A 26,236-nucleotide genomic window follows, 5' to 3' on the forward strand; every position below is an offset into this window, starting at 1 on the left:
ACTTGTGTTGTTTCAGCCACCAAGGCTGTGTCATTTGTTGACGGCGGCCATAGGAAACAAACAGGGGTGAAACCAGCTCCCCTCGTTGAGAACCACGGCTCCAGAGCACACGACCTGACCCAGGGACTCAAGAGTTTCTGGTGACATGGCCAAAGCTGCCCTGGCTCCTGGCCTCAACGCTGGGCCCTGTTTCCTTCCAACAGGGGTCCAGGGGTCCAGGAAGGGGCAGGGGTCCTGTGAGGCTGATGCTGCCCAACTCCCCTCAGAGCAGACGGCTGTCCACCTACCCCGCAATGGGGCCCAGTACCCTGTTTCACTGCGTCCTCCGTGACCCCGTGTCTCAGGAATGAGGGCTGATTTCCAGGGCAGGCGCTCTCTTCCCTTGAGAATTCTGGCTACCTCTGGTTGCTTGGGCGAGTGCCCCTTATGCTCTCTACTGAACACTGCATCCTCCCAAATTCATGTGCCGAAACCCAATCCCAAGGTGATGGTATTAGGAGGTCATGTTGGGAGGTGATGAGGTCATGAGGGTGGGGCCTTCATGAATGGGATTAGTGTCCTTAGGAAAGAGGTCCCAGAGACTTCCCTTGCCCCTTCTGCCATGTGAAGACACAGCACCAACGTGCTGTCTGTGACCCAGGAAGCAGCTCTCACCAGGCAGCAACACTGCTGGCAGCTTGATCTTGGACATCTCAGCCTCCAGAATTGTCAGCAATAAATTTCTGTTATTTGTAAGTTGCCCAGTGTATGGTATTTTCTTATAGTAGCCTGAACTAACTAAGACAGCTTTGCAACAAGCCCTCTGCTGTCCCGACTGCTAGAGAATTTGAGCCTTTGATGACCAGGACTGGGAGCCCGGGAAGGCCGGATTCCCCAGAGCAAGATCTTGCACATTCCCATGAACTCAGAATTCTTGTTGCTAGGGACCATTAGGCCCTAGCCCCAGGGTGAGGTGGCTTCTGAGACCTGCAAAGATGGTGGCCAATTTGTCCTGGGTTTAGACTCAAAGCCCTGCCTCCCAGAGACACCCTTCAGTCCCAAGCAAACCAGGACGGTGGGTTGCCCTCCTCCTGGACAGAGGTCCAGAACCTCTGTTGGCAGGATGTTCCACAACCCCCAACACAGTCTGTCATCTTCTTAGGGACCCCTGGGAGCCAGTCCTCAGGTTGCTAGGGAGACCCTCCTCAGGCCCCAGCCTCTCGGGGAACCGGCCCACAACTCTACAGATGAGACCTCAGCTACGACAATGGTGAAGGAGCCCGCCAGCTGGGCCTCCTCTGCAAACCAAACCCCAGAGCACCTGCTCATGCTGGACCTCTGCCCGCCACCCACCGCCCCCGCCACCCACCGCCCCCGCCACCCACCGCCCCCGCCACCCACAGCCCCCCCACCCACCACCCCCAACACCCACCGCCCCCAACACCCACCGCCCCCCCACCCACCACCCCCAACACCCACCACCCCCGCCACCCACCACCCCCAACACCCACCGCCCCCGCCACCCACCACCCCCGCCACCCACAGCCCCCCCCAGCCACCACCCCCAACACCCACCACCCCCGCCACCCACCGCCCCCGCCACCCACAGCCCCCCCACCCACAGCCCCCCCACCCACCACCCCCAACACCCACCACCCCCGCCACCCACCACCCCCAACACCCACCACCCCCGCCACCCACCACCCCCGCCACCCACAGCCCCCCCCAGCCACCTGCCAGGGCCTGCACGGAGGGCTGGTCATGAGTACTCAGGAGCTGTGCCTGGATGGTCTCCACCACTCGCTTGAACCGACGGCTGGGACCTGGAGGGACAGGCGGGCAGAAAAACACTGACTGGGGGTCCAGGACCGGGAAGGCGGTCCCAGCCTGCAGAACCCAGTCCCTCCACCAAGTACACAACCCACCCCCCACCGCCGTGTCTCCGTCTCCCCTGCTCCGCTGGGGCCACATCAATCCACAGTGTGCAAATGGATCTGTGCTGCTATTTAAGGATCACAGTCAAACTCACACACCTTCAACTTCAAATAACAGGTGTTGGTTTCTATTCAAATAGATACTATCGCTTGTTGTTAGTTTCTAGCGGAGGCCATGAAGGACCAGAAATGTAAGAAAAATAAGTTGGAGCCAGGTACAGTGGCTCATGCCTGTAATCCCAACACTCTGGAAGGCCGACGTGGGCAGATCACTTGAGGTTGCTCAGGAGTTCGAGACCAGCATGGCGAAACCCCGTTTCTACTAAAAATACAAAAATTAGCTGGGCGTGGTGACGCATGCCTGTGATTCCAGCTACTCGGGAGGCTGAGGCAAGAGAATCACTTGAATCCAGGAGGCAGAGTTTGCAGTGAGCCCAGATCGCGCCACTGCACTCCAGCCTGGACGACAGAGCAAGACTCTGTCTCAAAAAGAAAACAAACAACAAAAAAAAAAGAAAAGAAAAGAAAAGAAAAATAAATCGGAGAAAGCCTTTCTTTTTCTTTTTTCTTTTTTTTTTTTTGGGGACAAGGGTCTCATTCTGTCACTCAGGCTGGAGTGCAGTGGCGCGATCACAGCTCACTGCAGCCTCAACCTCCTGGAATCAGGTGATCCTCCCACATCAGACTCTGGAGTAGCTGGGACTACAGGTGCGTGCCACCATGCCTGGCTATTTTTGTGTGTGTATATATATATATATTTTTGTTCATCTTGTAGAGATGAGGTCCCATTATGTTTCCCAGGCTGGTCTCAAACTCCTGGGCTCAAGCAATCCTCCCACCTTGGCTTCCCAAAGTGCTGGGATTACAGGAGTGAGCCATCATGCCTGGCCTCAGAAAAAGTCTTAAAATTGAGACAGGTCCGCACATTAGCCTTTTTTTTTTTTTTTTTTTGAGACAGAGTCTCGCTCTGTTGCTCAGGCTGGAGTGCAGTGGCACAATCTTGGCTCACTGCAACCTCTGCCTCCCGAGTTCAAGTGATTCTCCTGCCTCAGCCTCCTGAGTAGCTGGGATTACAGGAGCCCACCACCACACCAGGCTTATTTTGGTATTTTTAGTAGAGATGGGTTTCACCATGTTGGCCAGGCTGGTCTTGAACTTCTGACCTGCTCGCCTCAGCCTCCCAAAATGCTGGGATTACAGGCGTGAGCCACTGCGCCCAGCCTGCATGTTAGTCTTTAAGGGGGACAGAAAAATAAAGAGTCATAATTGGTTTTGGTGATGGAACACCCACAGTTCCATAGCCGTTTGGTTTAGAAATCCTTGGGGCAAGCCCCTCTCCCACCTGTGACATATTAATATTGGTAACAAAGAGATCGGAGATATCCCTCCCTATCCAAACGCTCACTATCAGGACTGAGGAACCAAGCAGAAAGTAGAACTGGAAGCAAGGCATTTTAGTGGTTTTCCTTTCTTGTGCCAAGTCTCGATTGGTCATGGCTGCCTGGAGTTAAAGTTCCTGAGGCTGCCACTGAGCTTAGCAGTAATAGCACTGCCATCAATTGGTGATGTCTGCTCTGGGCAGACTGATATTAGACATCAGTGTGCTGTGTCTTCACCCTTTGGCTCTACCATCTTCAAGTAATAGGAAGACCTAGGCTCTCTCCTTTGAAGTTGGGAGGCCTGGGTTGGGCTGCAGCTCTGCCACAGTGATTGTGTGACTCTGGCCAAGACCATTGACCTCCCTAAGACTCAGTTTTCTCTTCTATAAAACGGGTGATTACTATCACTTCAGTAGGCTGCTTGGAAGCTTCAAGGAGATAATGCATTCATTATTTACACTGTAAATGCCAGGGAAATGCTGATGAGAGTGGGGAAATAGAGGATGGGGTTGTGGGGGGGTCTATGTGGGGAGGAGGAGCACAGAGAGTCGGCACCAGCTGAACACCATTTCCTCCTCCTGCTGCTGTACTCCTCGGCCCCTAAACTATCTCAGCTGTCATGAACAGTCCCAGCACTGGGCTGCAGGCAGCCTAGCCAAGAGACTCACCCGAGATGAGAGTGAAGGTGACGGAGTAGATGCCGCCACCTCCGCTGCCGTCCCGTCGCGGGGAGGGCTCTGGACCCTCAGAGGAGCTGATGTCCACCTGGAAGCGGACGGGCTTTTGGAAGACAGAGGGGCCGCCACTGGCCTTGTACTCGGCCCTGAAGCTGGTCTGTGACAGCACACTGTGACTCAGGCTGGGGATCTGAGCGAGGTAGGAACACAGGAAGGGGTGAGCCCAGGGAACGGATACCCAGCCCCACAACCAGCTCTGGCCAAAGAACTACAAGTCCCATGAGCCACTGGAGGGAAAGGACAGGAAATGCATTGGGAGGCCCCACTGCCTGCAAGGACTTGTAGCTTTCTGTATCCTATCAGTGAGTAAGGGAGGAATGGTTGGACAATCCAGTCCTAATGTCATGAGGACTCTGACAGCTAGGTGACAGCCTCAGACTCCAAGACCACATGCAACACTGCTTGCTCCCTTTACAAATGCTTCCCATAGCCATATCTGTCACAGAAACTCTAAGTCCCATCGGCCCCTAGGCATAAAACCACAGACCAGCAATGGGGCAGTCTTAAAATTGCCTGAGAAGTTTCTTCAGCTAGTTTCAAATCTCGCAGTAGGGGAATGGGAACTCACCAATCCTTGAGGACATTGCAAATCAGGATCCTATCTCCCCAATTCCAGGCCTCTGGCCACGATAAATCTTTCCTGCCTATGGACTTCTAACCAACTCTGGCCATAAAACTACAAATCCCATGAGCCCCAGGAGGAAGCCAGGCCTATGCTAAGGTGGTTAGCCCCAGGGGCTGCTGGGACTTGTAGTTCTGTGGGGGCCAGGTTTGATGGGGACCCAGGCACCTCACCGACAGAAAGGCATGGACGATGTCTGCTTTGATGCTGCTGAGAGGTTTGTCCTTTAGCACGAGAAATATTTGTTCTTCTTTGTCCAAGGAGATGAAGTTCCCGAACCAGGAGCGTTTTGCCAGCCTGAGTGGGAGGGGGTGGTTGGAGGAGGGTTAGGGAGGCGCCAAGGGCATGAATCCCCTGCATCCCCACTCTTTCCTTCCCTGTTAGACTCACTCCGGGGAGGACTCTGGCGTCAAGCTGGACATCTCCTCAGCAGTAGGGACTGGTAGAGGGAAGGCAGAGAACGTGGTCAACCCCTGTCCATCCTCCCAGTTGCCAGCACACAGGCCTGCACTCGCACCCTCTGAGGGTTCCAGAGCCTTGGGTTGCAGCTTCAGCCAAGCCATCCCTCCTGGGCGGGGCTCACAAACCACGGGCCAATGGGAGGTGATCCAGAACCCCAAAGGGGCATGCCCTTCAATCGGGGTCCTCCTCCAGAGCTAGAGGCCCCACCTCTCTCCCCAACAGGTGCACCACTGCTCCAAACCCCCTCTTCTCTAGAACGTGGGAATCCAGGCCCCCAGTCCCCTTCCTCTCTAGACACGCCAGAGGGACATCCCTGGGACCAGATTTTTAGCCCCTAGCCCTCTCCCCACATTAGGACTCAGCAGTTCATGCCCCCATACCCTGCATCTTGCGCCGGTGAAAGCGAGGGGAGCCCAGGAAGCTGTTGCGGATGGAGTTGAGACGACTCCTCCAGGCGGCTCCCCCGACGCCACCGCCGGGGCTGGGGGGTGGTGTTGTCCCCGGGGTCCCAGTGGGACTGGCCCGGGGCGTGTGCAGAGGCGAGTGCAAGGGGGTCCCGCCAGAGGAGCGCGGGGAGCCTGGGGGGCCGGGCAGGGGTGTGGAGCGGGCACTGGGGGGCGGGGGCTGCTCCCCGGCGCCCCCACCCCTGGGGCCCCGAGAAGGCAGCGTCTGCGTTTTGGAAGTCGGGGAGCCCCCACCTCGAGCCTCATCTCCAGCCCCCGGCTCCGGTGAAAACGAAAAGACCGGACTCTGTAGAGGACAGGAGACTGAATGAGTGAGCGGACTACAACTCCCAGGAGGCTCTAGGAGCCCCCCCCCCAACACACACACACACACACACACACACACACACACACACACACACACACACACACACGGAGGCTGGCCCAGTGCATGCTGGAACTTGTAGTCCAACTATCCTCCTTCCCAGGCCCCAGTGCAAGGATGGCAAAGACTTTCTGTCATGCTGTGGGCTGAAAACCCAGCCCGTGCAGAGACTAGTACACAGCAGGCACTCAACTAACTTTTGTAAAATTTCTTCAGGCATGCAATCCTAAGGAGGTAGAAATGGCCGATGGACCGAAATACTTTGGGGGCCTTGGGTCTTTGGCCCTCCAGGGACAAAGAAGCAAGTTTCAAGACTGCACAGGAATTGTAGTTTCTGCTACTCAATCTTTGCTCCATGTCTCCACCCCTTTCTCCTTCTTAAATCCCACTGGGGACCTGGCCTTACCCTTGGGCTGCTTAGAGGGCTGGAGGACAGACCCGTGGAGGCTCCACTGACGCTACGGGATCTGTTTCCAGGATAGATTTAAAAAAAAAAAAAATCAGATGGGAGGGTTTCAAAAACCACAGATGTTCCCTCACTTCTACAGTCCTTCCAGGTGAGGAAATGAGGCCCAGAGAGGGGAGGTGAATTGTCCCAAGGACACAGCACATTTGAGGTAGAGCTGGGGTTAGAATCTTGAACTCCTAGACCCAGGGATTGTGCATCCTCCTGGAGGGACAGGGGCTCCCACCTCTGGCTGTGCTGGGCCATCTCCAAGGCCCGTCGGGTGGGTACAGGAGAGCCACCACCCCCGGCATCCGTGATGCTCAGGACTTCCATGGACTTCCGCTCTGGCCGCCGCTTCCCGTGACGGCTCAGCATGGGGGAATCCACACGCTTCCGGGGTGGGTCTGAGGGACAAGAGTTTCAACCCAATCAAGAGATGGTTTCACCCAGCTGTGCACACTTACATCCGCCTGGGAAACTGCACAGATGGGGAAACAGGCCTAGAGTGGAGAGGGGTTTTGATAAATGTCAAAGAGCAAGTCAAGCAGTCTAAAGCTGGAAGCTCAGAGCCTGCAGCCCCTTCTTTCCTTGGGAATCTGGGGTCCCGGTGCCCAGCCTCTTTCCATCTCGAGACCCAGGTGTCTGGTCCCCTAGCCCTGCCTTCTCACCAACATCATTCCGGGGAGGCAGGTCCTGGTCTTCACAGCTGGGATACCGCTCCTTCCGATCCAAAAGCAGATAATATATCATCTTTTCTTGGTTCTCCCTAAGGCAGGGGGTATGAAAGGTGGAAAGAGGTAGCAGAGGGCTGAGGTCCGAAATCAATGCTCAGAGGAGGTCTCCTCCACTCCCTGTATTTCTGCCCATGGTTCCATTTTTTCTAGGTATTAGTATGGTCAGTTTCTCTGGTTTAGGGTACATCTCAGCTATGTTTCACTCAATTATAATAACACTGTAACACCTAACATCCAGGCACGTACTATTTGTAAGTACTATGTATATGTGAGTACTATGTCACAGCATCTATTAATACTTTCTCAGCGTGTTTCTGGGCCGTTTTCTCCGCTGGTTCCCTCACTCCCAGGTGGAAGCTTCAAACCACGCCCCATGAGAGGCCAGGGTGCCTCGCCCAGCGCTCTGCATGTGCGCAGGGAGCTGCTGCAGCTCGCCCCACGTGGGTACACGGGTGCAGGGGTCTTGGGGTCTTACTCCTCACTGCGCAGCTCGCGATGCAGCCTCTCGCGGTCCCTGAAGCAGCCCAGTGATGCCATGCTCTCTAGGACGTCGGGGTCCAGCTCTCCGTTGGATGGCAGGCTCCGCATGGCTACCCGGCGGCCTGGGGCTGGCTCCAGGCACGGGTCTGGCTCGTGTTTCCCGCCTCTGGGGAAGTGGAGAAACATTATTGGGAACCGGGCTTCTGAGATTCAGCATTCTTCATTCTAGACTTAAGGATTCCAGACCCCGAAATCCAGAGTGCAGGCCCCAGCCCCTTTTCTCTCATACCCAGGAATCCAGACCCCCCAGACCTCGCCCCCTATCTCAGACCCAGGAGTCCAGATCCCCAGCCCCTTTTCCCTCAGACCGAGGGGTCCAGGCCCCCGGCCCCTCCTTCTTCAGACCCAGGAGTCCAGGCCCCAGTCCCTTTTTCCCTCAACCCCGGGAGTCCTGGACTCCTAGCTTAGCCCCTCCTGCCTCTGACCCCTAGACTCCTTCTCTAGCTGTGTTCTCTTCCCCCAGGACCCACAAGTCGGAGTCCCTAGCCCGTTGCCTCTCAGGAACCCTGGCATCCCACCCCTCCCAGCCGCCTCTACTGCTTCGGCCCCTCCCCTACTTCCGCCAGGGACCCAAGAGTCCAGTTACCCCATACTCACAGGTACCAAGGATGTTTCTGAATTTGCTCCAGCTGTGAGGGTGGTGAGTCGTAGAGAAGCAGAAGTGAGGTCGTACGCACATGTAGGCGCGCAATGAAAGAATGGGGTGGTTTTGGGGTCCCTGATCATCTCCCCGCCCACCCCACCGGGGGCAGGATGGCATATTACATCTCCCTCTAGTGGCGACTGAGTGCATCGCCCCGCGCACGCGCGGTCTCCGTGTACCCCGGACCGGCTGCAGTACTTTGCCGCATGCGCAGTGGCATCCTGTTCGTCTCCTTACTCCCGCGCCCTCCTGCTTCCTCGGGCTCCCCGCTCCAATCTTGCGTAGCCCCCTCCCCAGTTTGGAGCGGCAGCTGTGCTGGACCTTGGGTTGCGGCTCAGCTGGCGATCCCAGTCACCCTGGGGACTGACGGGCAGGTTCTGGAAACCCACCCCCACGACTTTTCTAGGGAGTTCTGTCTTCATCGGCCACTGTTCCCCGCTCCGCCGGTCCCCCCGCAACTCACACTGAGCCTTTTTTCGGGCTCCACTTCGATCATTCCCCTCAGGAGGCTCTGGCAGTCTGGAGGAATGAAGTGCGGCATGTGGAAGACGCCCCGTTTCACCTTCTCCAGCAGCTGGCGGAGGTTGTCGTCATCAAAGGGCAGAGCCCCCTGCGCAAGAGATAACCAGGACCCAGGACCCCTCATTAGCACATTTCACCCTCAACACAAGCACTGGAGGTGGGGAACTACGGCGATCTCCACCTTACGGGCAGGGAAACTGAGACACAGAGAGGCTCAGCAATTTGCCCAAGGCCCCTAGCTCGTCCGTCTGTGGCAGAGCAGGCACTTGGCAAGGAGCAGCTTGGAGCCCCGCTTACGAAGCTAGAATTGCAGCGTGGAGGCTGTTCCTTTTAGACGGCTTTCCCCCCACAGCAGTTTCGAAAGGGTTGTCTCTCATTCACTCATTCAACAAAAGGTGAGCATCCGTTACGGGTCAGGGATCCAGCAGTGAACAAAACAGGCCTCTGCCCTTGCACAGCTCCAAACAAATAGCTATACAATGACGAGCGACTGAGTGAGGCTTCTCCCAGGAGGTGCAATGGGAGCAGAGATCTGAATGAGGCTGAGCCCTAAATCAACGACTGGTGTCCTTATAAGAGGAGAGGAGGACGCGGACATAGAGAGAACAGTCATGTGATGATGGAGGCAGAGATGGGAGTGATACAGCTGCAACTGAAGGAACACCAAGGACACCAGAAGCTAGAAGAGGCAAGGAAGGATCCTTCCCTAGAGCGTCCAGAGGAAGCAGGGCCCTGCTGACATCCTTTCTTTTCTTTCTTTCTTTTTTGAGATGGAGTTTCGCTCTTGTCGCCCAGGCTGATGTGCAATGAGGCGATTTTGGCTGACTGCAACCTCTGCCTCTCCCAGGTTCAAGCGATCCTCCTGCCTCAACCTCCCAAGTAGCTGGGATTACAGGCATATGCCACTATGCCTGGCTAATTTTTGTATTTTTAATAGAGACGGGGTTTCACCATGTTGGCCAGGCTGGTCTCGAATGCCCAACCTCAAGTGATCCACCTGCCTCAGCCTCCCAAAGTGCTGGGATTACAGGCGTAAGCCACCACACCCAGCCTAATTTTTGTATTTTTAGCAGAGATGGGGTTTCACCACGCTGGCCAGGCTGGTCTTGAACTCCTGACCTCAGGTGATCCGCCCGCCTCAGCCTCCCAAAGTGCTGGGATTACAGGTGTGAGCCACTGCGCCTGGTCCCCTGCCTTGCTTTGAATCCTTGCTCTGGGGCTTATACCTGCATGACCTCAGGCCAAGTCACTGCTCTGAAAATGGCAATGGGTCATCACAGCACCCACCTCACAGACTGCATCAGAATGAACTGACCTATTACATGACAGTGCCGGGCCCACAGTCAGGACTGTTACACGCTGGCTGCTGTGATGCATTGACCATAGACCCCACCACATCCTGCATTCCGATGTAGCCACCAGCAATGAAGCAGGGAACAAAATCACATCCCTGCCCTCCTGGAGTTGGCCTGGGACACTGCCTGACACACACTCGACACTCAAGTCATCCGCAAAGGTGGTGGAATGAGCAGAGAAGTTGCATTCCAGAAGGGACAGGTAACAAACAAGTGAACATATCATATGGGACGGAAGGGAATGCTTCCAGTCACCAGGGCAAGGGTTGGAGGGGAGCCAAGGTGACCCACCATGGACAAAGACTCATGGGGGGTGACGGTGTGAGCCTCTGAGGGCTTTTCCGGGTGTTGCAAGCTCCTAGTTGCCCCTGGTATCTGAGGCCTGTGGACAGAGAACGGGGAGATACAGAGAAGGCACCTCTGAATGCCGATCTTAGGGTACGGAAGCCTGGGTTTGACTTCTGGCTGCCTGATGCCCAACCACGGCGCCTCAGTCTCCTCTCCTCTGTGAAACGGACATAATGATCCTGCCAGGAAGGGTACGGTATGGATTAAATATTATAACAACAGGCTGGGCACGGTGCCTGACGCCTGTAATCCTAGCACTTTGGGAGGGCCAAGGGGGGAGGATCACTTGAGATCAGTAGTTTGACACCAGCCTGGTCAACATGGTGAAACCCCATCTCTACTAAAAATACAAAAATTAGCCGGGCAAAGTGGTGGGCGCCTGTAATCCCAGCTACTCAGGTGGCTGAGGCAGGAGAATCACTTGAACCCAGGAGGCAGAGGCTGCAGTGAGCCAAGATCACACCACTGCACTCCAGCCTAGGTGACAGACAAAGTCTCCATCTCAAAAAAAAAAAACCGAAAAAAAAAAAATTGTAACAACAATACAGTTGATTCTTGTGATTCTCGAGAGTTCTGTTCTAAAAAGTCACAAACTCTCAACTAGTGAACAAGTCACAGCTACTGGAGGAACTATAGTTAGTAAGGTTCCTTTGACCCTCTCATCACATTTTTGTCAACCAGTCATTACATAACCTTGTTTGTATGTGTTTCTGTTTAAAGACACTTTTCTTTTTTTTTTCTGAGACGGAGTCTAGCACTGTAACCCGGAGTGCAGTGGCACGACCTCGGCTCACTGCAACCTCCGCCTCCAGGGTTCAAGCGATTCTCCTGCCTCAGCCTCCTGAGTAGCTGGGATTACAGGCGCCCACCACCACGCCCGGCTAATTTTTGTATTTTTAGTAGAGACGGAGTTTCACTGTGTTGGCCAGGCTGGCCTTGAACTCCTGACTTCGTGATCTGCCCGCCTCAGCCTCCCAAAGTGCTGGGATTACAGGCGTGAGCCACCGCGCCCGGCCTAAAGACACCTTTCATATGTTCTGTGTCATTGACACCGAACTCATGGCCAGCAGCACTACAAGTCATTCCTGAACAAAGCATGCCCATCAGAGGGGCTTTCTCCAGAAGGGACATCACAGCCTCCTGTGCTTAAGAACACCAGACAGCACTTCAGAAGCACTTGGCTTCGCGGCCATTTTAAACAGCGAAATTGCCACCAACACCACAAAAATGCGAAAAACATGACACAAAATAGGTGGTGAAAGGGGGATTGTTTACAGGATGAGAGCTGAAACAGGGTCACTTAGTTTGACCTCAGCCGGGAACCTGCACCTTGGGTGGGCGGCTCAGGTCTCCCCTGCTCTGGGCATGTCTGCCAATGGCTGTGAAAGCACCTCCAGGACTATTTTGGGTTACAGATACATTTTGACAGGTAGGCAAATTTGCAAATATGGAATCTGCAAATGATGAGGAACTATTGGAACAAGAATAAACTACTAGGCCAGGTGCAGTGGCTCACGCCTGTAATCCCAGCACTTTGGAAGGCTGAGGTGGGCAGATCACTTGAGGTCAGGAGTTCAAGACCAGCCTGGCCAACATGGTGAAACCCCAACTCTACTAAAAATACAAAAATTAGCCAGAAATAACTTGAAGCCAGGAGGTGGAGGTTGCCGCGAACAAGATCGAGCCATTGCACTCCAGCCTGGGCTACAGAGCAAGACTAAGACTTCATCTCAAAAAAAAAAGAAGAAACAAAAAAAAAGAATAAACTACTAATAATAATCATCAAGGAATGTGCCAGGGGCTTCACGTGCAGCATTTAATGTAAACCCTCACAGTGGGCCGGGGGCAGTGGCTCACACCTGTAATCCCAGCACTCTGGGAAGCTGAGGTGGGTGGATCACCTGAGGTCAGGAGTTCGAGACCAGCCTGGCCAACATGGAGAAACCCCGTCTCTACTAAAAATACAAAAAAATTAGCCGGGCGTGGTGGCAGGTGCCTGTAGTCCCAGCTACTCAGGAGGCTGAGGCAGGAGAATCTCGAACCTGGGAGGCGGAGGTTGCAGTGAGCCGAGATCGCACCATTGCACACCAGCCTGGGCGACAAGAGCAAAACTAAGTCTCAAAATGAAACAATAAATAAAATAAAAATGAAAACAACACCCTTACAATGATAGATATGATGTGTATTCCCATGGTGCAGATGAGGACACTGAGGGAAGGTGACTGGTGGCTCAGGGAGAGGGAGCAGGGATGGGAACTAGGCTGGATGGGTTCCAGAACCAGGCCTTTAGCCACCAAGTGAAGAAGGGCTGAGTTCTGAACGTTCTTAGCTGGTCTCCAGAGCACCTCGGCTGCTCTCCCTGTGGAGTGGTGAGCCCCAGGAAGGCAGCTTGGAGCTGGCCTCATTGCCCTTAGTATCCGTTATGTAGCCTGGTGGTTAAGAGACCAAGGACTGGCCCCAGACCTGCGGCTTATCAGCTGCGTGCCCGTGGGCCAGTCACTTCCCCTCTCTGGGACTGCTGAGGGAATTGTGTGAGATAACATGGTCGGAACAGTGCCTGGCATAAAAAAACCTGCTTATGGCCGGGCGTGGTGGCTCACACCTGTAATCCCAGCACTCTGGGAGGCAGAGGCGGGCGGATCACCTGAGTTTGAGTTCGAGACCAGCCTGGCGAAAATGGTGAAACCCCATGTCTACTAAAAATACAAAAACTAGCCAGGCGTGGTGGCACATGCCTGTAGTCCCTGCTACTTGGGAGGCCGAGGCAGGAGAATTGCTTGAATCCAGGAGGTGGAGGTTGCAGTGAGCCGAGATGGTGCCACTACACTCCATCATGTGTGACAGAGCAAGAATCCATCTCAAAAACAAACAAACCAAAAAGTATGTATTCTTTTTCTATTCTACTTAATTAATTAATTAATTTATGAGACGAGGTGTCACTCTGTCATCCAGGCTGGAGTTCGGTGGCATGATCATGGCTCACCACAGCCTTGACCTCCAGGGCTCAAGCAATCTTCCCACCTCAGCCTCCTGAGTAACTGGGACTACAGGCACGTGCTACCATGCCTGGCTAATTTTTTTTTTTTGAGACAGAGTCTCGCTCCGTCACCCAGGCTGGTGAGACGGAGTCTTGCTCTGTCACCCAGGCTGGAGCGCAGTGGCGCGATCTCGGCTCACTGCAAGCTCCACCTCCTGGGTTCACACCACTCTCCTGCCTCAGCCTCCCGAGTAGCTGGGACTACAGGCGCCCGCCACCACGCCCGGCTAATTTTTTTGCATTTTTAGTAGAGACAGGGTTTCACCACGTTAGCCAGGATGGTCTCGATCTCCTGACCTCGTGATCCACCCACCTTGGCCTCCCAAAGTGCTGTGATCACAGGCGTGTGCCACCACGCCCGGCCATGCCTGGCTACTTTTTTAACTTTCTTTTGAGATGGGGTCTTGCTTGCTATGTTGCCCAGGCTGGTCTTGAACTCCTGGGCTCAAGCAATCCTCCCACCTTGGCCTCCCAAAGTGCTGAGATTACTGGCATGAGTCATGGCGCCCGGACAACCGCTGATTTATTCTCGCTACAGGTGTTCACTGGGGGCTTACATGTGTCAACTTTAGGTTTGCAAAGGCAAGCCAGCAAAATGAAATAAAACACACAAAGACAAATGCCCCAGACATCAGCCCTGACCTGAGGGAGCTGATGATACAGAAACGAAGGGAGATACCACTCAACGAATTAGGCAACAAAATGCACAGCGAGAACTCTGATCATTGCCAGGAAGAAGGGAGCCTACCACAGGGGGGTCTGACCTCACAGGATTCGGGAGGAAGAGCGGGCGCAGGGGAAGCTTCCTGGAGATGTGACAACTGAGCGGAGAGCTTGAAGAAGTCTAGATATGAACGAGGTGAGCAACAAGGCCAGTAGGTAGCAGAGTGTCCCAGGCAGAAAGGCCCTGTGGTGGGAACAGGGCTGATAGCCTACGATCTGGCTAGATGTATATATTTTTAGACAGGGTCTCACTCCGTCGCCCAGGCTGGAGTGCAGTGACGCGATCTCGACTCATTGTAAACTCTACCTCCCGGGTTCAAGCGATTCCCCCGCCTCAGCCTCCTGAGTAGCTGGGACTACAGGTATGCGCCACCATGCCCAGCTAGTTTTTGTATTTCTAGTAGAGATGGGGTTTCACCATGTTGGCCAAGCTGGTCTCAAACTTCTGGCCCCAGGTGATCTGCCCCCGCTCGGCCTCCTGAAGTGCTGGGATTACAGGTGTGAGCCTCCGTGCCTGGCCTGGTTATACTTGTTATTACAGTATCGCAATGCCCTAGAATCAGCTGGTAAACAGTCATTGTATCAAGCCCTCCAGGTGCTCCTGGACGCCTTGTTCCTTTCTGGGGTTCTCCCTGGAGACTATCCCATAGTTCTTTTATCTTTTTAACCCACAGTTCTGTGAATGAAAAGGTTAGCTCCGCACAGTGGGGGATCTTGGTCTGTTGGTTAATGTAATATCTTTCCCATTACCAGTGAACCATTTGAGAGATGGGCCAGGCTCGGTGGCCTCACGCATGCAATCCCAGCACTTTGGGAGACTGAGGTGGGCAGATCACTTGAGCCCAGGAGTTTGAGACCGACCAGGGAAACAAGGCGAAACCCTGTCTCTGTGAAAAATACAAAAATTAGCTGGGCGTGTTGGCGACAGCCTATAATCCTAGCCGCTCAGGAGGCTGAAGTAGGACTGCTTGAGCCTGGGAGATTGAGACTGCAGTGAGCTGTGATGGTGCCACTGCACTCCAGCCTGGGCAACAGAGAGAGACCCTGTCTCAAAAATAAATAAATAAATAAAAATAAAAATAAAATAAATTCAGCTGCTGGGCACGGTGGCTCATGCTTGTAATCCCAGCATTCTGGGAGGCTGAGGAGGGTGGATCACTTGAGGCCAGGAGCTCAAAACCAACCTAGCCAACATGGTGAAACCCCATCTCCACTAAAGATACAAAAATTACCAAGAGTGGTGGCAGGTACCTGTAGTCCCAGCTACTTGGGAAGCTGAGGCAGGAGAATAGCTTGAACCCGGGAGGCGTAGGTTGCAGTGAGCCAAGACTGCACCACTGCACTCCAGCCTCGGCGACAGAGCAAGACTCTGTCTCAAAATAAATAAATAAATAGGCAAGGTTCAGTGGCTCACACCTGTAATCCCAGCACTTTGGGAGGCAGAGGCAGGTGGATCACCTGAGGTCAGGAGTTCGAGACCAGCCTGGCCAATATGGTGAAACCCTGTCTCTACTAAAAATTCAAAAATTATCCAGACGTGGTGGCGGGCGCCTGTAATCCCAGCTACTCGGGAGGCTGAGGCAGGAGAATTGCTTGAAGCTGGGAGGCAGAGGTTGCAGTGAGCTGAGATCACGCCACTGTGCTCCAGCCTGGGTGACAGGGCAAGACTCTGTCTCAAAATAAATAAATAAATAAAATTCATAAGTAAATTCCGGAGATGACCTGAGGATGGAAGGTGCTATCCTATGCTCCCACCAGGTGGGATTGATCTAGAAATGACAGGAGAGGTGAGGGCGCCTTACCACGAGCAGGGCGAAGAGGATGACCCCACAGCTCCACATGTCTGCCCGGCGGCCATCATACTTTTCCCCCTGGAAGGGAAGGCCAGTTGTGACTTCATCGCTCCTCACTGCTGCCTCCACCCCTCTCCCCTCCACCCGCCCCTCACTCACCTTAATCACCTCTGGACACGCATAATGGGGGGACCTGAGGGAGAGAGCTGATGTGAGCCTCCAGCCGGCTTCTAAACCCCTGCCCAGGGCCTCGGGAGCCCGGTCCCCACTCACCCGCAGCTGGTCTCCAGGAGGCTGTCCCCCACCTGCAGGGACGCCATGCCGAAGTCTGCAATGCGGATGTTGTTTTTCTCATCCAAAAGCAGGTTCTCGGGCTTTAGGTCTCTGTGGCTGAGACAGCCGGGTGGGACTCAGGCCTCTTCCCTCCTCCCGGGAGGCCCAGGCCCCACTTACTGGCTCTCACAGTGGAACACTTCTGCATACTTTTTGGATTTTTAGGGGATGAGAGACCATTTATTATCATTCATTAATTTTGGTCTTTTTAAAAATTTTTAATTTTTTATTGTATGTATGTATGTATGTATTTATTTATTATTATTATTATTGAGATGGACTCTCGCTCTGTCTCCCAGGCTGGAGTGCAGTGGCATGATCTCAGCTCACTGCAACCTCTGACTCCTGGGTCCCAAGTGATTCTCCTGCCTCAGCCTCCCGAGTAGCTGGGACTACAGGCCGCGCCACCACGCCTGGCTAATTTTTGTATTTTTAGTAGAGACGGGGTTTCATTATGTTGGCCAGGCTGGTCTCGAACTCCTGACCTCGTGATCCGCCCGCTTTGGCCTCTCAAAGTGCTGGGATTACAGGTGTGAGCCACAGCGCCCAGCCTTATTTATTTATTTATTTATTTATTGAGATGGAGTCTCATTCTATCACCCAGGCTGGAGTGCAGTGGCATGATCTCGGCTCACTGCAACCTCCGCATCCTGGGTTCAAGTGATTCTCCTGTTTCAGCCTCCTGGGTAGCTGGGATTGCAGGCGTGTGTCACCACACCCAGCTAATTTTTGTATTTTTAGTTTTTTTGAGACGAAGTCTTGCTCTGTTGCCTAGTCTGGAGTGCAATGGCGTGATCTCGGCTCACCACAACCTCCGCCTCCCGGGTTCAAGAAGTGCTGGGATTACAGGCATGAGCCACCATGCCAGGCCTAATTTTTGTATTTTTAGTAGAGACAGAGTTTCACCATGTTGACCAGGCTGGTCTTGAACTCCTGACCTCAGGTGATCAGCCTGCCTTGGCCTCCCAAAGTGCTGGGATTACAGGGGTGAGCCCCCGCGCCCGGCCTATTTTATTTTTTATTTTTAGAGATGGGCATTGCTTCTCGGCCTTTTGGCTAAGATCAAGTGTATGTTTAGCGATGGGGTCCCTTTCTGTTGCCTGGCCTGAAGTGCAGTACCACAATCATAGCACTGCAGCCTTGACCTCCCCAGCTCAAGTGATCCTCTGGCCTCAGCCTCTTGAGTGGCTGGAGCCACAGGCGTGCATCACCATGTCCGGCTTTGGAAACTTTTTTTTTTTTTTTTTTGAGACAGAGTCTCACTCTGTCGACCAGGCTGCAGTGCAGTGGCGTGATCTTGGCTCACTGCAACCTCCGACTCCCTGGTTCAAGCAATTCTCCTGCCTCAGCCTCCCGAGTAGCTGGGATTATAGGCGTGTGCCACCACGCCCGGCTAATTTTTGTATTTTTAGTAGAAACACGGTTTCACCATGTTGGCCAGGCTGGTCTCGAACTCTTGACCTCAGGTAATCCACCTGCCTTGGCCTCCCAAAGTGCTGGGATTACAGGTGTGAGCCACCACGCCCGGCCTGGAAACTTTTTATAATAGACAATCACAAACGTGCTCAAAACTGGAGAGAAAGTAAGAGGAAGCCTCACTTACCCATCTCCTAGCTTCATCCACGATCAGTTTAGGGCCAATCTCATCTCATCTCTGTCCCTTACATACTCCTCCCCAACCCAAATTATTTTGTAGAAGATCCCAGACGTCACATTAGTTCATCCGTAAGTATTTGAATATGTACAAAGTGAGATATTTTGAGGTAAAGCTGGTTCTTAAAATCCTTGGTCCCTGTCTTTGGACCTTCCCACCCCTGAACCAAACTCCTCAAGGTTTAAGGGTTGATGTCTGGGGAGAGACGGAATGTAGGATTCTGCAGTTTCCATTTGGCCTGGCCATTAACTGGGTCATCCTTGTTAAATATGTTGAATATCTCCCCCTAGAGGCCAGGGTTTCAATATCAGGGTTTTGACAATCTTGTCAACAGGAAGGTGTCGAAAATTTAAACAGGGCCAGGTGGGGCGGCTCACGCCTCTAATCCCAGGACTTCAGGAGGCCGAGGTGGGTGGATCACCTGCGGTCAGGAATTCAAGACCAGCCTGGCCAACATGGTGAAACCCTGACTCTACTAAAAATACAAAAAATTAGCTGGGCATGGTGGCAGGTGTCTGTAGTCCCAGGTACTCGGGAGGTTGAGACAGGAGAATCGCTTGAACCTGGGAGGTGGAGGTTGCAGTGAGCTGAGATCGCGCCATTGCACTCCCGCCTGGGTGACAGAGAGACTCCATCTCAAAAAATAAAAAAAGACAGAAACCGAAAATTTAAGTAGGTGGCCTTTTTATCAATAAGATTTACCCCAAGTCTGAGTCCCTCTACCGTGATCCCCACCCCATCTCCAAAACACATGTTAGTGAGAGAGATGTGGAAATGAAGGAGGCTAAAAGATGAAGGCATTCATTTTGTACCTTAACAGTTATAAAAATGTTGCACATTTAATATCTGATTTGGAGGCTACAGTTAATTCAATGAAAAAAATAATAACTTTTTTTTTTTTTTTTGAGACAGGGTCTCACTCTGTTGCCTCACTGCAGCCTCAACCTCCTGGGCTCAAGCAATCCTCCTACCACAGCTTCCCAAGTAGCTGGGACCACAGGCACACGCCACCACATCCAGCTAATTATTTTTATTTTTTGGAGAGATCGTCGGGGGGGGTCTCAGGCTGTTGCCCAGGCTGGTCTCGAACTCCTGAGCTCAGGTGATCTGCCCGCCTCGGCCTCCCAAAGTGCTGGGATTACAGGCATGTGCCACCGTGCCCAGCCAAAAAAAAAATCTTTAAAAGTGGACATATAGGCCAGGCGCAGTGGCTCACGCCTTGAGCCCAGGAGTTTGAGACAAGCCTGGGCAACATAGCAAGACCCCGTCTCAATAACTAAACTAAACTAAAAATAAATAAATAAATAACCCTTACTCAACCCTTACTTCACACCATATACAAAAATTAACTTGAAATGGATCCTAGACCTAAATGCAAGAGCTAAAACGATACAACTTCTAGAAAACATACAAGAAGACCTTAGTGACCTTGAGCTGAGCAAAGGTTTCTTAAATAGGACAGAAAAAGCATGAGGTGTAGGCCGGGACTTTGGGAGGCCGAGGCGGGTGGATCACAAGGTCAGGAGATCGGGACCATCCTGGCCAACATGTTGAGACCCCGTCTCTACTAAAAATACAAAAAATTAGCCGGGCGTGGTGGCGGGCGCCTGTAGTCCCAGCACTTTGGGAGGGCGAGGCGGGCAGATTACGAGGTCAGGAGATCGAGACCATCTTGGCTAACACGGTGCAATCCCATCTCTACTAAAAATACAAAAGGGCACCTGTAGTCCCAGCTACTCGGGAAGCTGAGGCAGGAGAATGGTGTGAGCCCAGGAGGCGGAGCTTGCAATGAGGGGAGATCGCGCCACTGCACTTCAGCCTGGGCAACAGGGCAAGACTCCATCTCAGAAAAAAAAAAAAAAAAAAAAAAGAAAAGAAAAAAAGAAAAAGCATGAGGTGTAAAATAAAAAAATCAACAAACTGGAATTTACCAAAATGAAAAATCTTTTGCTTTTCACAAGACTGTTATAAAAATGTAAAAACATGGCACAGACTTGGAGAAAATAATTTAAAAACGTATACTGATTAAAGACTTGCATCTAGAATAAACAATTCCTTTTTTTCTTTGTTAAATTTTCCCCCTCGTTCTTGCTGTCATCATACAGAATAATTTTTAGGAGTTATTCCTAGAGTAATCTCTTGTTCCTAGAATAAAAAATTGTTACAAATCAATAATAAAAAGACTAAATCAACTTTTAAAAAATAACTGAATTAAATATGGGCAAAAAGGCAGGGAGTGGTGGCTCACGCCTATAATCCTAGCACTTTGGGAGGCCTAGGCGGGCAGATCACCTGAGGTCAGGAGTTCGAGACCAGCCTGGCCAACATGGTGAAGCCCTGACTTTACTAATACAAAATTAGCCAGGTGTAGTGGCGTGCACCTGTAATCCCAGCTACTCGGGAGGCTGAGGCAGGGTAATCAATTGAACCTGGGAGGCAGAGGTCTCAGTGAGCCAAGATCACACCATTGCACTCCTGCTGGGCAACAAGAGCAAAACTCCATCTCAAAAACAAAACAAAACAATACAAAAAGGGCCATGTATCATATGATTCCATTTATATAAAATGTCTAGAATAGGTAAATCCATACAGACAGAAAATAGGTTGCCTGGGGCTAGGGGCAGGAGGGGAATGGGGAGTGAATGCTTACTTAATGGGTGTAGGGTGAGAAAATGTTCTAAAATTCCATAGTGGCAGATGTATGCCACTGCAAATATATGAAAAACCACTGAATTACACACTCTAAAAGGAGGAATTTTCTGGTCTATGAGTTATGTCTCAATGGAATAAAGGTTTGGGGGCCGACCACATGGCTTTTGCTCAGCCCTCCACATGCCCCCAAGGGCCTGTCTGCTGGGCAGCCCTCAGCCCCTCCTCCCCATCAAGCTACCCACTCACCAGATGGAGTAGCTGTGGCAGAAGTCCAGCGCAGACACAATCTGGCGGAAGAACTTTCGGGCCTCCTTGGGCGTCAGTCTCCCCTTCTTTACCAGGTAGTCGAATAGCTCACCCCCCGAGACGTGCTCCAGAACCAGGTACCTAAAGGATATAGAGGGGGCAGAGGGCTGGAAGGGGCATGTGGAGGACCAAAGGGCCTGGTCTCCCACTTCCATTGGCCCCCAGAGGCAGAGAACTCCAATTCCCACGATTCTTGGGAGAAAGAGACTCCAATTCCCATGGGTCCCTGGGAGGAAGAGACTCCAGTTCCCATCAATTCCTGGGAGGAAGTGACTCCAGTTTCCACCAGCCTCTAGGAAACCAAACTCAAGTCCCATTAGCCCTGGGCAGCAGAGCCTCCCATGTTAGCTTCAGAGGGGAACCAACACTTTGACTCGTAATGGTTTCAGGAGATAAGGCAATCCTATTAGTATCTGAAGGACAAAGACCCCAATTCTTATAGGACCCTAGGAAGTGAAGATACCCCTGTTCCTATTAGCCCCTAGAAAGCCAAGCCTCTAATTCTCTCTGGAGTGAGGAAACTCAAATTTGATTTCATTTTCGGGTATTAACGATTGCAAGGTTGCACCAGTCCAAGCCAGCTTCTGTGAGGCAACAGACGACAACTCCCATCAGCGCCTAGAAGTTAAAAACCCCCATTTCTGGCCGGACACGGTGGCTTATGCCTGTAATCCCAGCACTTTGGGAGGCCGAAGTGGGTGGATCACTTGAGGTCAGGGGTTCGAGACCAGCCTGACCAACATGGAAAAACCCCGTCTCTACTAGAAATACAAGATTAGCTGGGCGTGGTGGTGCATGCCTGTAATCCCAGCCACTCGGGAGGCTGACGCAGGAGAATCACTTGAACCCAGGAGGTGGAGGTTGTGGTGAGCCGAGATTGAGCCATTGCACTCCAGCCTGGGCAACAAGAGCAAAACTCTGTCTCAAAAAAACAAAACAACAACAAAAAAAACAAAAACCCACTTCCCATAAACCTCTGGGACATGGGGTTCCAGTTTCCATCAACCGTTTTTTTGTTGTTGTTGTTTGGAGTTTTCTTTTTTTTTTTTTTTTGAGACAGAGTGTTGCTCTGTCGCCCATGCTGGAATGCAGTGGCACGATCTTGGCTCACTGCAGCCTCTGCCTCCCAGGTTCAAGCAATTCTCCCACCTCAGCCTCCCAAGTAGCTAGGACTACAGGTGTACCATCACACCCAGTTAATTTTTGTATTTTTAGTAGAGATGGGGTTTTGCCATGTTGGCCAGGCTGGCCTCAAACTCCCAAGTTTTATAGTTTTTTTTTTTTTTTTTTGAGACAGAGTCTCACTCTGTCGCTCAGGCTAGAGTGCAGTGGTGTGATTTCAGCTTACTGCAACCTCCACCTCCCAGGTTCAAGCAATTCTCTGCCTCAGCCTCCCAAGTAGCTGAGATTACAGGTGCCCGCCACCACGCCTGGCTAATTTTTTGTATTTTTAGTAAAGATGGGGTTTCACCATCTTGGCCAGGTTGGTCTTGAACTCCTGACCTCGTGATTCACCTGCCTTGGCCTCCCAAAGTGCTGGATTACAGGTGTGAGCCACCGTGCCCAGCCTCCATCAACCATTTGGATTCTAGACTCCAAATCCCATCAGGCTCTGGGAGGTTAAAACTAATTCCCATCAGCTTCTGGGAAACAAAAGCTCAATTTTTTTTTTTTTTTTTTTTTTTGAGACAGGGTCTCACTCTGCTGGAGTGCAACAGCACAAAAATGGCTCACTCCAGCCTTGACCTACCAGGATCAGGCAATCCTCCCACCTCAGCCCTCCAGGTAGTTGGGGCTACATGTGCACACCACCATGCCCGGCTAATTTTTGTATTTTTTGTAGAGACAGGGTTTTGCCATGTGGCTCAGGCTGGTCTCGAACTCTTCAAGCAATCCGCCCATCTTGGCCTCCCCAAGTGTTGGGATTACAGGCACGAGCCACCGCGCCTGGCCCCAAAAGCTCAATTTCTATGAGCTCTTAGATGGCTGGGATTCCTATCTGAAGCATAAACTCCCATGGCCCTGCCTCCCTGCGCCAAGAGTGGAGTGGGAGTGACCATGTGCCAGTCCGGACAATAGCCCCTCCCTACCACCACACCTGGGAAAGCCTGCGAGCAGGTCCCATGAGCGCCAGGCAGACAGCTTCCTGTGTGGTGAACCTGTGCCGGCATCGACGGACCTGATGTCAGTTCATCCTGGGGACTGGGTGCCGGGCGGGCACGAGGGCTGTCCCCTCTCCGGCTTCCCAGCCCAGCTGTCCTTTGGGTCACCAGAGTTTGGACAAAGAGGCCCATTCTCTGGAGTCTGGACAGCTGGACCCCCCACCCCCAACCTTCCTGGCGGGTAATTGACTTTGAGATACTGACTCAGAACTCCTAAGGCAGCCCATTGTTGGGGTGTCCAGCCACGGCACCTGAAGTTATGCCGGGGGAGGAGGGGGGCTCTCCAGTGCTCCAGAGTAGGGGTTTGGGAAGATCCTTTGGCCTTTGCTAGGCCCCTTGCCTTACAAACAGGAGGCATCTACCCACAGGAAATTGGGTCTGGTCGAGGGCACCCTGCTTGTCTAGCAGAGGGCATTCCATGCAGTGCCTCAGGGCGAGGAGCTGGAGCTGGGGACACGGTAGGAGGACGGTTGCCCTTAGCCTCAGGCCCAGCACAGCGTGACAACAGTGGGGTTCCCTGTGTGTCGGGGGCTTCCCTGTGCAACGGGCAAAGGACTGGGCCTTCAGCGGTCCAGCCTGGAGAGCTGCAGGTCCCCCAGGCTCCCCTAGGCCCTGTTTCCGGAGAAGTCCCACCCTGGTAACCTGGAGAGGGAGGATGGGGTAGGGCTGGGTGTCTATAAATACCTACAAATATTTCTTGTTCTCGTAGACGTCGTGGAGCTTGAGGACATGTGGGTGTTCGATGAGCTTCAGGATGGCGATCTCCCGCTCCACCTGAGGGTCAAGAGGGATGGGGACACGGGAACAGAGGTCAGCACGGCCCTTTCCCTGCCCTCAGCCCTGGAGGCCCCCCCGCCCACAGACACACTGCAGCAGGCGCACACACCTTCATCAGCACAGACTCTGACAGCTTCTCCCGGTTCACGATCTTGATGGCGACCTTCTGACCCGTGATGCAGTGGACCCCGAGTTTAACCAGCCCTGCGGGAGCAGGGTGAAAATTTGGGGTGTTCCACCGGGACCCTTCGTCCCCAGCGCCTATGTCCCCCCTTGGCCACCCTGTTTGCTCCTTCCTCCTGGGCTGGCTGTTTAACAATGGCCTGAACACATCAGACCTGAACTCCTGGGGCTGACAGCCCACACTCCCACAAAACCACCCTTCCCTCCCTCCTGCCAGTCCCTTCCTCCTGACTGCCCATCCAGCCAGGTGCCCCTCTCCTCTGCCAGCCACCCCCTGGCCCTCACCCTCTCCGTCCTGGGGAGCCCGCCTGCCACGCAATCTTTCCTCACCGTGTCTCCCCGAGTCTGTCTCCTCCAAGCACCCCCCCACTTTCTCTGTCTCTCTCCCCATCACTTCCTTGTATTCTCTGCTTTTCAGTCTTTCGGAGACCCTATGACTCCCAACGAATATAATCTCACATTTGCCCCCTCCCCAGACCACCCTCCACCTCCTCTGAATCCCCAGCCTCAACTGCCTTCCTGGATCTTCTCTTCATGGCAGCTCTAACAGAAAGCACGCAGACACCAAGGGTATGTCCAGTCTCCTAGCCCACACCTCTCCTCAGGACCCTCGACTCCAGGACCTGAGCCCCCAAAGCCACAGACCCAGCCCTGACTAGCCCATAAAGCTACAGGCCCAGGCGTCCAGACCCTCAGCCCCTCCTCCCTCAGACCCAGGAGTCCAGGCCCCAGCCCCTCCTCCCTCAGACCCAGGAATCCAGCCCCCCAGCCCCCTCCTCCCTCAGACCCAGGAATCCAGCCCCCCAGCCCCCTCCTCCCTCAACTCAGCCCCTCCTCCCTCAGAACTAGGAGTCCAGCCCCCAGCCCCTCCTCCCTCAGACCCAGCATTCCAGACCCCCAGCCCCTCCTCCCTCAGACCCAGGAGTCCAGGCCTCAGTCCCTCCTCCCTCAGACCCAGCATTCCAGACCCCCAGCCCCTCCTCCCTCAGACCCAGGAGTCCAGGCCTCAGTCCCTCCTCCCTCAGACCCAGGAGTCCAGGCCTCCAGACCCTCCTCCCTCAGACCCAGGAGTCCAGGCCCCTAGTCCCTCCTCCCTCAGACCCAGCAGTCCAGACCCCATTCCATCCTCCCTCAGACCCAGGAATCCAGCCCCCCAGCCCCCTCCTCCCTCACACCTAGGAGTCCAGCCCCCCAGCCCCTCCTCCCTCAGACCCAGCACTCCAGACCCCCAGCCCCTCCTCCCTCAGAACTAGGAGTCCAGCCCCCCAGCCCCTCCTCCCTCAGACCCAGGAGTCCAGGCCCCATTCCATCCTCCCTCAGACCTAAGAGTCCAGGTCCCTAGTCCCTCCTCCCTCAGACCCAGCAGTCCAGACCCCATTCCATCCTCCCTCAGACCCAGGAGTCCAGCCCCCAGCCCCTCCTCCCTCAGACCCAGGAGTCCAGCCCCCCAGCCCCCTCCTCCCTCAACCCAGCCCCTCTTCCCTCAGAACTAGGAGTCCAGCCCCCCAGGCCCCTCCTCCCTCACACCTAGGAGTCCAGCCCCCCAGCCCCTCCTCCCTCAGACCCAGCACTCCAGACCCCCAGCCCTTCCTCCCTCAGATCCAGCAGTCCAGACCCCCAGCCCCTCCTCCCTCAGATCCAGCAGTCCAGACCCCCAGCCCCTCCTCCCTCAGACCCAGCACTCCAGACCCCCAGCCCTTCCTCCCTCAGATCCAGCAGTCCAGACCCCCAGCCCCTCCTCCCTCAGACCCAGCACTCCAGACCCCCAGCCCCTCCTCCCTCAGACCCAGCACTCCAGGCCCAGCCCCTCCTCCCTCAGACCCAGTCCAGGTCTGACCCCTTCTTCTCCCGTAACTCAGGAATTCAGGTCAGCAACACCTTCACACTCTTACCACTGAGGATCTGTGGCTTTGACCCTCTCCTTTTCCCTAGGGCCTCAGCTCCCAGTCATGGCCCGGTCGGTCCCCACTCCTGCCAGCTCTGGCCCTGAGCTTCATAGAGACCCTGGGCGTTTAGCTCCCATGTCACCTCCACCCACCATCCATCCAGCAGGAAGGAGGCCGCGGCCAGTGGCCAGCGTTTAGC

At 53.8% G+C, this 26,236-nt stretch overlaps 1 protein-coding gene across 2 annotated transcripts in view; it reads right to left on the bottom strand.

The window, feature by feature from the left end:
* BRSK1 (BR serine/threonine kinase 1) overlaps positions 1–26,236 on the bottom strand; it is a 30,224-nt gene that overhangs the window by 2,335 nt on the left and 1,653 nt on the right. Inside the window, exons 2-18 of one of the 2 annotated variants that reach the window (XM_055236718.1) lie at positions 24,078–24,172; positions 23,880–23,965; positions 20,970–21,110; positions 16,358–16,474; positions 16,244–16,277; positions 16,094–16,162; positions 8,770–8,916; positions 8,261–8,292; positions 7,599–7,769; positions 7,058–7,155; positions 6,634–6,793; positions 6,348–6,408; positions 5,494–5,863; positions 5,042–5,090; positions 4,825–4,948; positions 3,961–4,159; positions 1,713–1,802 (exon numbers count right to left, since the gene is read on the bottom strand). In XM_055236718.1, coding sequence (XP_055092693.1) covers positions 1,713–1,802; positions 3,961–4,159; positions 4,825–4,948; positions 5,042–5,090; positions 5,494–5,863; positions 6,348–6,408; positions 6,634–6,793; positions 7,058–7,155; positions 7,599–7,769; positions 8,261–8,292; positions 8,770–8,916; positions 16,094–16,162; positions 16,244–16,277; positions 16,358–16,474; positions 20,970–21,110; positions 23,880–23,965; positions 24,078–24,172 — 2,043 coding nt within the window. Of the gene's footprint in view, positions 1–1,712; positions 1,803–3,960; positions 4,160–4,824; positions 4,949–5,041; positions 5,091–5,493; positions 5,864–6,347; positions 6,409–6,633; positions 6,794–7,057; positions 7,156–7,598; positions 7,770–8,260; positions 8,293–8,769; positions 8,917–16,093; positions 16,163–16,243; positions 16,278–16,357; positions 16,475–20,969; positions 21,111–23,875; positions 23,966–24,077; positions 24,173–26,236 lie in introns of those variants that run through there. The other variant, XM_055236719.1, reaches the window with a different exon arrangement.

Source organism: Symphalangus syndactylus, chromosome 13 (assembly GCF_028878055.3).
Source record: "Symphalangus syndactylus isolate Jambi chromosome 13, NHGRI_mSymSyn1-v2.1_pri, whole genome shotgun sequence".
In the NCBI taxonomy this organism is placed as follows: Eukaryota; Metazoa; Chordata; class Mammalia; order Primates; family Hylobatidae; genus Symphalangus; species Symphalangus syndactylus.